At 40.1% G+C, this 14,643-nt stretch overlaps 1 protein-coding gene across 1 annotated transcript; it reads right to left on the bottom strand.

Moving 5' to 3' along the window:
• Window positions 1-2,735: 2,735 nt before the first annotated feature.
• maco1a (macoilin 1a) lies at window positions 2,736-14,620 on the bottom strand. Its single transcript, XM_030741287.1, has 11 exons — window positions 14,538-14,620; window positions 12,671-12,812; window positions 12,421-12,547; window positions 12,136-12,259; window positions 11,815-11,993; window positions 8,679-9,204; window positions 8,264-8,422; window positions 6,953-7,135; window positions 6,735-6,855; window positions 6,151-6,325; window positions 2,736-3,169 (listed from the first exon to the last, which is right to left on the bottom strand). The coding sequence occupies exons 1-11, from the start codon at window positions 14,618-14,620 to the stop codon at window positions 2,967-2,969; spliced, it is 2,022 nt and encodes a 673-aa protein (XP_030597147.1). The 3' UTR covers window positions 2,736-2,966.
• Window positions 14,621-14,643: the final 23 nt, after the last annotated feature.

Raw genomic sequence — 14,643 nt, 5'->3', positions numbered from 1 at the left:
ATTCAGTAGCTGTTTATTAAAATAAACTGGATGTAATCATTTTCTATATGACTTTATCAGTCTCTCACATCACTGTGGAGGAATTTTGGCCCACTCGTCTTTAAAATGGTGCTTCATTTCATTGAGGTTTGCAGGTACTTGTTTATGCACAGCTCTCTTAAGGTCCCACCACAGAATTTTATATAAAACCTTAGAACTGAAAGAGGTTTTTTTTTTTTGTTTTGTTTTATAACCATGACTGTATGCATGTTTCAATTTAAAATTGGCTGCCCATTACATGCCCTATAAAGGCTTTAACTGTAGTCTTTAATGCTGTTTATTTGGTCATTTTAACATGGAAGTCTATGGGACTTAGAACCAGCTTCAACTTGTAGTTTTTGGCACCCCTGCTCTAGCTTCATTATCTGGCACTGGAGGATGTCACATGACAAACTATGTAATCACATAACTTTTAAATATATAAACATGATGCTGACCAGTATGTCAATGTGACTATTTGGTTGCTTGCCTACTCTATGTCAAGTGAATGAAGTTTATCTGGGCATTTCTTCAGAAAAAAAGAGCGGTATTTCCAAGCAGCACCTGAAGGCAGCATCAAACCACGGGGCGTGCACATTCTGGCAGAGTTTGAGAGAGAGGATATAAACAAAATACATAAACCAAGATTAAAGGTTGGGACGCTGTCAACAAGATAAGGATACTGCTTTAAATGAGTGTGACTAGAAAACGACACATACAAATTAAAAGTCTCACAAGGTTCCTCGAAAATATCAACCGTATTATTTGCTTGTTGGCGCAGCAAATTCTGCGCACCACAATGTCACCATCTTGTGGTAAGTTTTATGTAAAAAGGCTGTGCTTGTGTTGTGCCAGGAAAAAAAAAAGTCCACACACACACACACACACACTCAACAGCTCTGCGTTTCCACCAGCAGGACTTTCTTTAATAGTGATGACCAAAGTGAAAGGTGTGACACAGCCACCATCACTTTGAGTAAAGAAAATAAAGACGGTGGAACAATAAAAAGATAAAACAAACCACTTTTTTTTTTTTTAAACCTTCTCTTCCTTCTACACAAACTCGTAAAAGCAACGTGAGAACTGAATTCACAACGCCAGAGCGAGCCACAAACAATACTTTTTTTTTTTCCTTTTTTTTTTCCCCAGGTAGGCGACATGACATCACAACAAATGGTCAAATGGTTCAGGGGGGGGGGGGTGACCTTTTCCCAACACGACACATTCACACAACCCTTCCTGGTTAGAAAACACTGGAAAACCAACTGATCGTGATGGGAAATATCAAACAAGTGCCACTCAATAAAAAGTCTGTCACAAATAAATAAATGTGCGATTAACACGAGCGAGTCCGACTGACCATCTGCTGCTGCTGCTCCATCGTGATCGGCCCGGAACCTTTGTAAACACAACACTATCCGAATATGTTCTAATGACAAATAAAAAAACAAACAAAAAAACATAACAGCACTCTTTTTTTCTGCAAACATTATGCTAGCTACATCGATCGGAGTATGGATGGAAACAGAACGGCAACACTTGGCACTTAAGAACTGAAACGAAAGAAAGAAAACATTCCTCAGTAAGTTAATGTACATCGCTGTAAACAACAAAATGCCGGCTAGAGGGCAAGACAATCAGTTTGGTTTGGTGTTTGGCACACCAAGACTGTCACTGTGAAATCACGTGTACACCATGTCCAGTGTTACATTTTCCCTTAAAGTCAATTGGCTGCGATATGACAATTATTTTATCTTTTAAATACTGATGTATGCGATTCGTGTGAGTGGATGTCCAGGATAGAAGGAGAACAGGTCTGAAGCTTTTAGATCCCAGGATTGCAAAGTATGTATTTTCTACATTTTTTTTTTTTTTTTTTTGAAAAAGAGAAACTGCAAGGCACTGTGAATCCCCAAATAAAGGTAACAATGGGGTTACCTCGACATCATTAAATCCAGTGAGCGAAATGGCCTTAACCGGTTCTAATTTGGTCCAGAAGGGAGAAGAAGAAGAAGAAAGGCGTCTGCAGCAAACAAGTGAATGTTGATGGAACATTTTTGGCAGTGCCGGGTCCAATCGAGCAGTAGTATTCTACATCTGCTTCATCCACTTACTGACAATCCTGGAGAAACCACTATATTCCAGCATTGAGAGACTAAAAGTGTATCCGAGAAACACAGCAAATGATTATCTGTTCAATATCACTATTTTTAGAAGAAACGTACATCGCCGTGACTGAACTGAAACATTACAAAACAAACAATCACTGATTTAAGTTAATGCTGATATCAAAACATGAACAGTATTACATTCATGTATCTCTCACAGGGCTTTACTTTACAGGTGAGCTTCGACTTCACATCTGAACTGAAAGCATGCCTTCTGTCATCTACAAACCATCACGAAAAGCCAATTCTCCTTAAATTAAAAAGCCTGGCTGTCAGTTTACTCTAGACAAAAGAAAAAAATATATATAAATGCCTGTGAGGGAGGTTCACGCTGTACACTAAAAGAAGACTGACATGAAGCGATGCATGATGGCTCTTCAGTACATTTGGCCAAACAATTGTTTGTTCCTTTCTTCAACCTTCAAACAGATCACACTGTTTGATGGCTAAATCCAAAAAAACTCCCCTGAACCTAAAAAAAAAAAAAAAAAAAAAAAAAATATATATAAAAATCCCCCCCCCCCCCCCCCCCCCCCCCCCCCCCAAAAAAAGAAAAAAAAATCAACTGGAAAAAAAACCCAGACTGAATACCCAAATGTATGGAGGGGCTGTGTGTGTGTGTGTGTGTGTGTGTGTGTGTGTGTGTGTGTGTGTGCATGTTTAGAGTGCAAAAACTTTCTGGGGCTTTGTGAACTCAAAAAATAAACCTGAAACCAGAACTGAGATCAAAACAAAGACTGAGGGAAAAAGTTCCATCTGACAAACATGTGGACGTCAGAGTCACTTTTTAAGGGGCTGGTAAACTGAGGCGTTGGGGTCCAAGGAGGAGGGACTATTGTCCATGAACTTGGAGGAGTAGTGAGGGGTGACAGGGCTCAGGTTGCTGCCGTCTGACGAGTAGGTCAGGCTGGGCATCACTGCCATCACCTCTGCTATCTTCTGCTTCAACTCTGCGATCTCCTGCTCCCTCTGGTGGATCTGGCCTGGATGAAATGAGAGGGAAAAGAAATGATGTTCATTTAACAGCATTAGAAACAGTCCGGGGGGGGTGGACAGACCAAACCCTTAAGAATCTTAGGGGTGCTCTTGTATAGCAGTGATGTTTTACTAGCCCAGTTTCTTATATTAAAGCCACATTTTGTAGGGTTTCTTCTTTTTAATAGATGGGGCAGTAATAATATTAACAGCTCGTGGTTTTCATCCAGGCTCAAACACAAATTCTGAGTAATTTTTCAGTGGCTTCCTAATTGATCTTCTGTTTTTCAGTGAACTTGATGGAGCCTGTATTAATATCTTTCAAATCTGGAAACCACAGCCACCAGAAAGAGAATAGCAGGTCCCACACCATGCCCCCAGTCAAAGGATTATTTTGGCGCCATACGCTGAGTTAGCTATCAGAAAACTAGTGTTACCTATGTGTTAGCAAGCTGCTCAAGTTAGCTACTTGCAAACAATTGATTTGAATTATCCACATTCACTACAACACAAGTTTGCTCTATTAAAATGATTTAGCTAATTTTACAGAAAAATACCCCAAACTGACATCTGGATATTTGACTTCAACTGATTATTTTTTCTATTTTTCACAGTTCAAAGGAAACAAAGAGCAGTGAATCATATTCCCTCGCTAAATGTGAACTCTCCATTAAATGCATGCTGAACTAGCAATCAGCAGCACGTTTTTCTGATGTACCCATTCATGTGCAGATGACTATTATGGACTTAATTTCATACTGAAGTGCTTCTTCTTTCCCACAATTTCTTATGGACATTAAAATTGTGTATATTTACTTTCTATTTTAGTTGATGCTGCTACATGTCTCATCCAAATGGGCTTAGATTATCCTTGTAATAGTTCATCAGAATAATTCTATTCAATTTTATTTACATATAGTGCCAAATCACAATGTGGCATTAGCTGACTGGTAGAGCTTCTAGATTCTAGAGCTTTCTGTGGCATTTTTAGCAGACAGCACAGGTGGAATTACTAACAATTATTTTAAAGGTGATTCGCAACACATAACCATGAGGTGTGATGAACTGCAGCGCTGCATTCTATGAAAACATTATCAGCATTATCTACTACTATTTAAAAGCTTATTTAAAACTCTTGACTCTCCAACTGCCATTACAACTCAGTACTTAACATGTTCATAAATACGGACACATTTTAATGCATCTGAACATCAGTGCTTATGGCTGAGATGAGAAGATGAATAGTTAACACTGAAGGGGACCTCTTGGGCTCATTTCCACTTCCATATTTTTTATTCTTGGACTTTACTAGAATAGCTTTGCACGATTCACAGTTCAAAACAATCCTTATTTATTTTACACCAAGCATTATTATAGCACCTCAGTTCATTTTCTATCTGAAAGAAGCTGCTTTAGCTCCTTTTAAGGAAACTTACTTCTAAAGACATCAGAGAGCCAGAGCAAGTCTGTAGCCTGAGCTTTTGGCTCACATTGCTTGTGAACAGCCTTGACTATGTGTAATATGAGCATTAGGGGTGGGTAAAATAATTGAAGAATCGATGCATCGCAATAATTTCACGCAAAATTCATAATCGATTAGGGGGCTCCTCAGAATCGATTCACCTCCTGACATGTTGGGGGCGCTGAGAGTTTGGTTACTGTGCTGAGCACTTGAGCGCATAACAACAGTCATGGCGAGCAGCTGTAGAAAGCTAACTCCGTCAACTTTTAAGTCAGATGTTTGGGCTCATTTTGCTTTCCCGTCTAAATCTGGAACTCAAGAAGTCGACAAAAGCAAGGGGGTATGTAAGCTGTGCCAGAAAGAATTAAAGTACTGCAGTAACACGACAAACCTGTGCAACCACTTAACCAGATACCACGCAGATGCGCTACAAAAACACGAAGCACAACCTGTTGTTGTCATGCCAAGCTAAAAGGTACCTTTGCATCCCAGGCAGTAGTGTACCTGCTGAAAGGATCTTTTCCACAGCAGGTGACATAGTCACAGCCCAGAGAAGTGCATTGAAGCCTGAGCATGTGGATTAGCTGCTTTTTCTGAACAAGAATCTCCACGTGCCCACTTAGTGTGTAACCAGAAATGAAGAACTGTACTGTTACAGTACAATTCTTTATTTCTGGCTACAGTACTATAGTTCAGTTCAAGATATGTTCAAAAATTAGAGGTTAATCACTACATGTTCAAAAGCTAAGAATGTTTACAAGCACTAAACTTTTTCAGTGCAATTCAGTTGAATACAACCCTATGATTTGTGTTTAAATCTGCACTGATATGCACAGATGTTATTGAAATGCATTTTTATTTATATTAGACTTTCAAGAGATAAGCTATGCCTAATTTTATTTTACAGGCACTTTATTTTTTATTGTTTATTAAGAACAGTTTTCTACTTTAAGCACATTGCAGAAAGAAGTTTGTTTCTTTGCTCAGAAATGTGATGTTACATAAGTTTGTATGAAAATAAATATTTTAAAAATATCAACATTATCTAAAATCATTTGTGTCTTCACAACTTTAAATCAATATCGAATCGAATCGAATCGAATCGCAACAGCAATAATCGAAATCGAATCGAATCGTGAGGTTCCTAACAATACCCAGCCCTAATGAGCATCCACCATTCTAATATTTATATGACAGTAAATCAGGAAAAGTACAATAGACCCCCTTTAACATATACTATAAAATGTAAAACTGCACTTTTTCAATAGAACAAATAACCACATAACAAAAAAAAAAAAAAAGAAGGCCCAGGTGGCCGGTGGAGTCGAACCCAGGACCTTCTTGCAGTGAAGCAAAAGGGCAAGGAAAAAACAGTAAGTGGAACCCCCTGGGGCCTTTATTTTTCATATTCAAAGCTTTTGGTTTTACACAAATGAAGCAAACAAAGAAGACAAAGAAGAGTTTTGAAGCAAAGGCAATGATTAGAAAGTATGAGTATTTGACTGGATTCCTTCAGCAACAGTCTACCTTGTGCTATCTCCAGCTGCCTCTTGGCATCCCCCAGTGCAGAGAAGAGGTCCAGTTTGATCCTGGTCTCAGCGCTCAGGCTGTTCTCCAGGTGTTGAGTCTTCTCCTGCATGGCAGACAGCGCTGACATCAACACCTCGGTGTCCTTCTCATTCTCTTTATACTTGCGCAGCTCCTTCGTGAGGCAGGATTGAGAGAGAAACAAAAGGAAAATGAGACAAAATGGTTATGCTATTAAATATTTTGCTTTCTGTGTTTGCTTTAAAGTCGCTCTAAGTTGTTATATTTTTATTTTCAGACAAACCTTTAACTGTGCATTTCAATAAAACCCAAGAGAGACCCTAAGGTCTGCTTGTTTAAGTTCATCACTTACACTATAATTATGTAAACATTTATAACAGTGGTAAATTATGTTGTTGTCGGAGTACTGCAGCAGCTTGTTAACTGCAGATAGGAATATATTAGCATTTATATTCATAGCAATTAAATAATATATTTTCCAATAACTTTAAACCTAGTATACAAACATTCATGAGAATAAAGCACAGTGGGAATAAAAGAAAGGATCGGCTGCTCTGTCTTACCTGACATTTGCCCTCCAGGTCCCTAATCTGCTCTTCTGCGAGTTTCATATCCATGCTGAGCTTCTTACACTCCGTCTCCAGCTCTCTGATACGACCACGGAGAGAATCGGTAGACTCCACTCTGTAGGACAGAAGAGGAAAATGGCTTGTGGTTTTAGGAGTTGGAAAAAAGTGGAAACAGCAGTGAGTCAACAGAGAGAAGTAGTAAGGGGTAGTACCTGGTTGCAGCTGCTAGAGCTACAGCTCTGGCAGCAGTGGCCTCCTCCATCTTCTTCCTCTTCCTTTCCTCAGCCAGCTGTTTCTCAACCAGAGCCCGAGCCTCCTGCTCAGCCTTTAGTCTCTTCTCCAGCTGGGAAATGGTCTGCTTATCCTTCTGTTTGGCCTGGACAGCACTGTGGAGCCTAAAGTACAGACAAGAAAATAGTCACTTATGAAGTAAATTTTTTTGGGAGAATTTGGTGTATTTAATTACACTAAATTTTATTCTGATCCTACTGTATATACAGTCATACAAAAGAAAGTGCACTCTCTTTCAATTCTAAGGTTTTACATATCCATGCATAATAAAAAAAATAAAAAATCTAGTCCCTAGCAGGTCTTAAAATTGGATAAATACAACCTCGCTGTGCCATTACTTATCTAACAAAAACTAAGCCAAAATGCAGAAGCAGTGTGTGAAAAACTCCATGATTCAATAGCCTGCAGAACCACCTTCAGCAGCAAACTGAAATACTCAATTAAGGGGAGAGGAGCTGAAACAGCTTGTTTGAGACAGTGGATGAACTGAAGGGCTGTACCCAGGCCCCATATAAGATAAAGAAGGATCATTTTAAACTGTGACTCATGCAAATTTCTCTAGAGTCTCTTAAAATAAAAATTTTGAACTGGAAATGAGCTTAACGGGCAGTCCAAACATTTGTAATTGTTAAAAATTTAAAAAAAAAAATCATATCAACAGAAAACAACTTGCCCTCTTAGTGCAAAATGATGTCTGTTTAATATACATGGGCATTTCACAGGCACTGAAGTTCTAAAGACAAAGTTCCACTGAGTTGCATTATGGGAACTGTAGGCACTGATCTGCCTCTCTTTAGTCAAACGTGACTTTAAAAAGCTACTCAGGCTGTGCCGTATCATATCATTTATGATCATACAGCTCTAAATTTTTATGTGATATAAAAGTATCATATCGTGATATTAATGATATGGAGAGGTCATGCATTTACTTCCGCCACACAGTGAGACAAGCCCCACACATCTGGAGCTAGAGCCACGTGCCAACCTCTGATGACAATTTAGCGAGCTCCATCAAGAACATCCAGCAAAGCACAGTGCTAACTAAATGTTAACTCTTCAGGAGCCTGCACAGTAGTGTCACATAACAAAACTGAAAAATATTCTCTATCTTTCCTTGAAATATTGTGACTATTGAAGTTATATCGCCCACCCCTCAGCTTTGAACAGTCATCTTTTTTTGACTCTGGTGGTCCGGGCTAGTGTACATATTCAATCAGAGCATATGCACTCACTTGTTCTGTAGCAGCTCGTTGTCCTGGCGCAGCTGGCTCAGCTCAGAGCGAAGGCTGCGGTCCTGGCTGCTCAGAGAAGAAAGCTGACCCCGCAGCTCCGACTCCAGCTGCCTGTTGGCCTGAAGATCTGCCTTCAGACGCTTGACATCCTGCTCCAGCCTTTAGGAAGAGACACCACAACATTAGCAAAACACATTTCCTAAGAAAGTCCGTTTCAGTATAGTTATACTAATATAGAAAATGCTGCAATCATTTTAGTAACTTCAGAGCTGAAATATGAATTTCATATTTCCTGTTAGCTTGGGTATCCAATAGAGTTACAGAATATGAAAAGTAGCTCTACTGGATACCCAGTATTTAAGTGTCCCTCAAAGTATCCAAGTAAAAATGGATGTTGGAATGACGGGTTTCTTACCGCACTAGAGCATCTGGCTTTCCCAGCTGGTTATTGGGGATGCAGTTCTCCACCGGATCCTTCTGCCCCTTTCCTGCTCCCTTCTGCTTCTTCTCATTCTTATTGGTTGAGGAACCCGGCGGCACGCTGCCATTTGCGGAACTGTGATTCCGTGGAGACAAGTTGCTTCCTCCGCTGGCATTTTTGTAGTTTTTACCCATCCCCCCAATTTCCTCTTTAGAAGAAGTGTGTGTGTTGGTATCGGCGTGAGTGTTTTCGCCTGCCAGGTCGTTGTTCAGTCTCTTTGCCCCGACGTAGTTCTCAATATATTCCGTCTCCTGTAGTTTGGAGTCCAGTGCATGCATAATACTGTTGTTATTGATTCCAACTGTGTTCTGTTTTTTGCCCTCTTTTGCAGAGCTGTCCTTTCCTTTTTCCCGGTACTCCAGCTCAGGTAACGGTACTGAAGTGCTTTTCTTTCCAGGAGGTGCTCCGTTTTGAGACACCACTGTGGGCTCTACCTCCGAGATCCCTTTAGCTAAGGCAGCTAGGTGAAAGCAAGTGTATACAGCATTAGAACACATATAAAAACATAAAAAATAGATTTGACCAAATTCCAAAGCAAACTGGATCCATATTTGGCCATAAGCAGAGACCAAGTGATGACCTTGACAATTCCTAAGATATTATATTAACAGCCTCATAGCAGCAGAAGAGTTTGGAGTAACAGAAAAGGGTGATTTCAGACCTAATCTGTTTAGTGGGACCAAATCTGGTGCATTTTCTGCTTTGTTTAGTTTGTCTCGGGAAGCGTACACACTGTCAAACTCTAGAAATCTGGGCTGAGCCTGCCGGAAACAGCAGGGTCTAGTTCTGAGTCTAGGTTTGCATGTGGTTTGAAAGAAAAGCAGAGCATCCGAAGCATACCAGAGTTTGAAACAGAAATTGCCAACTTGTGAATTTTTTAAAAAAGTGATGGCTGGTAGCCACATGGATGCATGTCAGAACAAATGTGTTATTGTTTTTCTGGTCCCATAAAAGCTGAGAGGTTGTTAAACAGGTGTCCGTTGAGTCATGCAGTTTGCATAATGTAATGTACTTAAATGAAGCAGTACACTAACCATTCCTTGTTGAGGTGAGGTCTAGTTGTAGCACCTAGTTTAGCGCTGAAAATGAATACATTTAACTAATAAACTTTAACCATCGCAAGTAAATGCCAAATCCTTACCCCAGCTGTAACCTAAGTCTAATTGTAGTGCTTGACCAAGTCTTAATATCAGGCTTTTGAAGAAGTGTGAAACATATGTAGGGTTGGCCAAAAAGTCCTCTCTTCATAGAGCGCTTCCATCCACTTTTACACTAATAACTGCTAATTGTGACGTAGCAGGGCTGCATTTACTTACTTCAAGCATGAAGAGTATCATAATCTCAGCTACTGGACAGCTGAACATAGTCAAGGCAGAACATTTGCCTGGTTCCTTATTCCTGTTTTTGACTTCTTTATAGTTTTTTTTCAAGCAGCTTTTAAGTGTATAAAATGATTAACATCCGTCCAATAACATGTTTTAGACCTTTTGTCTAAAAAAAATAAATAAAAAAATCAAGGGTCCCAGTAGCTTATAATGCACTGGCAGAAACCCTGCTTTATGACTGCCTACATGTGAAGCGTGCAGGGGATATCTGTATCTGTAATTTGAAGCTTTGAAAAAAATAAGTTGGATTACACGCTCTCTGAATGGGATCTGCACCTGTAATTTAAATGTAAGGACTTGACGCCTCTCTTTGTACATTTGGGATTACTGGTTGGACAAAACAAGAAGCAGCATGATGCCAAATGTGACTGCAATCTTTTGATAAAGATTGAAACCAGTCTCTGAAGACTGAAATCTACATCCTGTACAAGTATTGCTTATAATCAGTTACAATTTAATGAGCAATTCATGACACCAGGACAGACAATGCTGATACGCGTTTGGGATTGATTGATGTACTATAAATCACAAATTTTTTTTCCTAAACTACAGATATGAAAGCATCCCTACAATTGAAAGCTTTACAAATACACCTTTGCATATTACATGAAACAGGCAATTAAGTTTTTCAATAGCTCTGAGACAGAATGGCAACCTGTCTGCGGTGTACCCTCTTATTTGCCCTTGGGCAGCTGGCATAGACTCCAGCCCCCTGAACTGGATAAGCAGAAGAAAACAGCTTGAAGTTTCACAATTTGTCAATATTTACACCCAATAATATAGATGATATATGTCCCTTTCATCATTTCTGCATGTCCATGTGTCTCCTGACCTTATTTTTCTGCTGCCATTGTTGCATCTTCAGTCTGCAGGATATTGTCTGAGTGTTTAAAGGGGACCCATTCCGCTCATTTTCAATTCCATATAATTCTAGACCCTGCTAGAGCAGCTTTGCATGATTCAACATTCAATGTAATGCTTTTTTTTTTTTTTAAATGGGGTTTTGTGCAGCCCCTTTGTCCATCCAGTCTGAAACAAGCTGTTTTAGCTCTCTTCCGCCTTCCTTTAGGCCAGGTTTCTGATTGGCTGCCCCTGGCAAACACAACGTTTGAACAGCAGGTGGTTGGGACTTTTGCACACTTGGCCAGAGGTATGTGAGTGAGATGACCCCATTTAGGGATATCCACTCTAACTGACATCATACAGAGCCAGGAGTAGGAAAAACTGTCTAAAACCAGGTATTTATAGCAGCCTGAAACTTGAGTTTTTGGCTGGGATTACTTGCACATACACTGACCTCATTATTTGAAACTCTGGGCATATTTAATATGAGAACCCACCATAGTGATGACATATACTATGGTGGCATAAGAACTTCTGCTCTCACCATTAGTTGTTGAAATGTAATTTTGTTTACTCTGCAACACCTCCAGGTGCTGCAACCATCTTTTGATGTCTATCCATTTCTTTCCTTTTGCACTATTTTATTTCTTGATTTTTTATGTATATATGTATATTGTATATTATGCACCTCAAACTTGAGTCAAGCACAATCTTAATTTCGTTGTAATCTGTGGATGTCAATGACAATAAAGCTTATCTAAAAAAAAAAAAAAAAAATATATAGACGAAAGAAATTGATGAAAATGGATATAGAAACCTGTTAATGCATTTTTGTGACTTACCCTCTTCTGCCTCCCGCTCTTGTCTCTGTAGCATCTGCTGCTCTGGAGGTAAAGCCTGCTGTAGAAGCTGCATGTAGAACTCATTCTCCTTTTGCACTTCCTTCTGTTTCCTCAGTCGCATCTTGTAGCTAACGTAGCTCTTGAAGCCAAAGCCTAGAGTCACCACTGGATAGCCAATACTGGGAGGTGTGGGGAAATACTGAGAGTAAACACTCAATACTTTGTAAAATTATCATAAAATTCAAGGAAATCTTGGAATTTTTTTTTCCCCCACTAGTTAACATTGACAATAATCTAAAATACACAACAACTGATGTTCACCAGTGAGCAGCAAAGGGCCGGCACAGGTCTACATGAAAGTTCTTCAGATCTTTGAACCGTATGGCAGCTTCGATATACACAAACAGGATCCACAGTGATACAGTGGGTAGACACACTCCTCTCTCTGCATGAAAGATAAGAAAAAAATATCAAGTCAGCAGAGAAGAAACTTGGCAGCTTTGAATTTCTTATGCACCAAGTATTTGAGGTGAAAGTGGCCATTTGGCTGCCAAAAGGGAAAAAGAAAACAAGAGAGGAAAAAAAAAAACAAAAACTTGGACTAACCTGTGTGCCAGACATACTGGACCCATACGTAGGTACTGGCAGCAAAAAACAGCCATTGGACGGGGATGAAGAGGAGGCATATGATGTCTGATGTAAACGCAACACATACAAAAAAGACAGAGAATGCCTAAAAACGTAGGAGAAAAGAGATGGAGAATGAAGACATTTCATCTTTGGTACCACTTCCAGTGTGCATTATCAGCAAGTGAAAGGAGTGATGTGATCAGGGTCATTACAACTAAGCTCTTACCAGCCCCTGATATCTGAAGGAGTCGTAGACACTTCGAATGAAAAGCCAAAAGGGCCACAGATACTCAAAGCGGAACTCCAGCACAAAGTCGGCCAGCAGAACTAACACCCACACTACCAGGAACTTCAGATACAGGAACGTACTGTGGAGAGGAAACAGAGGAAAATATGGAGGAAAAAGAAGGTAAACAGAGAGACAAGAAAAGAAGATAAAGACGAGATACTGGAGAAGGCTTATTGTAGATTTAGACTGTTTAATGACAATCATGCTGGTCTCAGGTTTATGCAACAGTCTAATGTGTTTATAAGAACCACATTTCCAGTGTGACTTGCAGTGTTACCTCTAGATATGAAGGCAGATTTGCAAAATTAGGAACATCCTGTCTCAGAGTGATGTTGAAAAAGTGGTCCATGCATTTGTTACTTCCAGGCTTGACTTCTGTAATTTGTTATCAGGTTGTCCTAAAAGCTCCCTGAACCATCCCTTAGTTACACAGCTATAGACTCAAGCTGCTGGTGTGTGTGTGTGTGACACACTGAATGCTTTACTCCACTCCCCGCGCGATGTCCTGTTTATTCTTTGCGGTCTCTCTAAACTCCTCTTTTCTCTTCCTTCACTTTCCCCAAACTAGGTTTGGCAGTTGTCTGCCCCTCCCTGACCTTGGTTCTGCCAGAAGTCTCTTCCTCTTAAAAGAGAGTTCTTTCTCCCCACCATCACCAAGCACTTGCTAATAGGGTCCCTGGGCTGTCTAATTTTGTAGGAAGGTTGACTAGGTATCTCACTTTGAGGGGCTGCACATCATTTTTACCCCTTGCCCTCTGTTTCTCATATCATATTGAGACAATGTTGGTGTGTAATTGCTATGTGTGGCTCAAAAGCGATGTGCCAACCTATGGATGCATTCCTACAAAAGCCCAGATTACTAGACAGAACAACTGCTCGAATAACACTTAACAGCATTTTTAAGGGAACATGTGAGTTTTTGGTTTACTGCATAAGACCATGAGAACAAACTTCAAGCTTCCTTTTATGCCTTTATGAATTTAGTTGGTGAAGGAGGTGAGAAAATTGCACACAAATAGTGTATATTTATTCTTCACATTATAATGGCTGAAAATATTTGATTACATATAAAAAAATTAATAACTAGCTTTTTTTCCCCCCATTTTTAATACCCAAAAACAGTGACGCAGAGAGCATATATGCATATAGTCCATATCCATAAACAATAATAATTTCCCATGATCAAAAGCTCACAATAACGTTGAAAACATCCAAACACCTTAAGGGGTAAACACCATGTATAGAGTTTCATGTCTGGACATGCAAGCTGCTGCACAGCTGCTCTGGCCTGCCATCAGTCAGTCTATAGGAAAGGCCGTGCTATTTTGAAATTGCGAGCCCTTCTTGAATCTTGTGTTCGGCTTTTAGGGGTTCAAGGCGTTTTGCTGGGTGCTAACTGTTCCCACTGAGATGTTTAAATTTAGCCCGCTGTCTGGCAGACAAAGCACAGGTGAGGAAACCCCTCGACTTCAAAACGAGCGCCTCTGACATTGCTGCTGTCATCTCGAGAACAGCATTTTTCCCCTTCACAAGTTCACGCTTCTTTTTTTGAGCGGATGTCCATTTAACGTAATTTGCATCATTCTTTTACATTTAACTGCCTAGCCGTGCGTAAGATGTCACACTAGAAACGTTAACCTAGGCCTATAATTGTGACAATAAGCGGGCATGTTCATTCAGCTCGAGAACAAAGCGTTAATACGCTTCAATATGCACACAGCAGAGACTGGCCTCTCTGTCTTGACATATGCAACGCGGCGCCATTGTTATACAATAACGTCCCTCCGGCCCCCTTTTTTTGTACCTGCTATATATACCCTCGGTGATTCGGTTCCGTTTTAACGGCCGTCGGAGTTTGCTGCAGTCCGCATTGCGCCGCTTCATCATCCCCCTGTTGATTCACTTGTGAT

Source organism: Archocentrus centrarchus, chromosome 11 (assembly GCF_007364275.1).
Source record: "Archocentrus centrarchus isolate MPI-CPG fArcCen1 chromosome 11, fArcCen1, whole genome shotgun sequence".
NCBI classification, from domain to species: domain Eukaryota; kingdom Metazoa; phylum Chordata; class Actinopteri; order Cichliformes; family Cichlidae; genus Archocentrus; species Archocentrus centrarchus.
This window is presented reverse-complemented; position numbering and strand designations above follow the sequence as displayed.

Excerpts from the sequence above, each read along its gene's own strand:
- maco1a (XM_030741287.1), bottom strand. The coding sequence starts at position 14,620 with ATGATGAAGCGGCGCAATGCGGACTGCAGCAAACTCCGACGGCCGTTA. Across the intron at positions 9,205-11,814 it reads AGAGCGGGAGGCAGAAGAGG|CTGCCTTAGCTAAAGGGATC; the intron begins GTAAGTCACAAA and ends GCTTTCACCTAG. Across the intron at positions 6,326-6,734 it reads ACCTGGAGGGCAAATGTCAG|GAGCTGCGCAAGTATAAAGA; the intron begins GTAAGACAGAGC and ends TGCCTCACGAAG.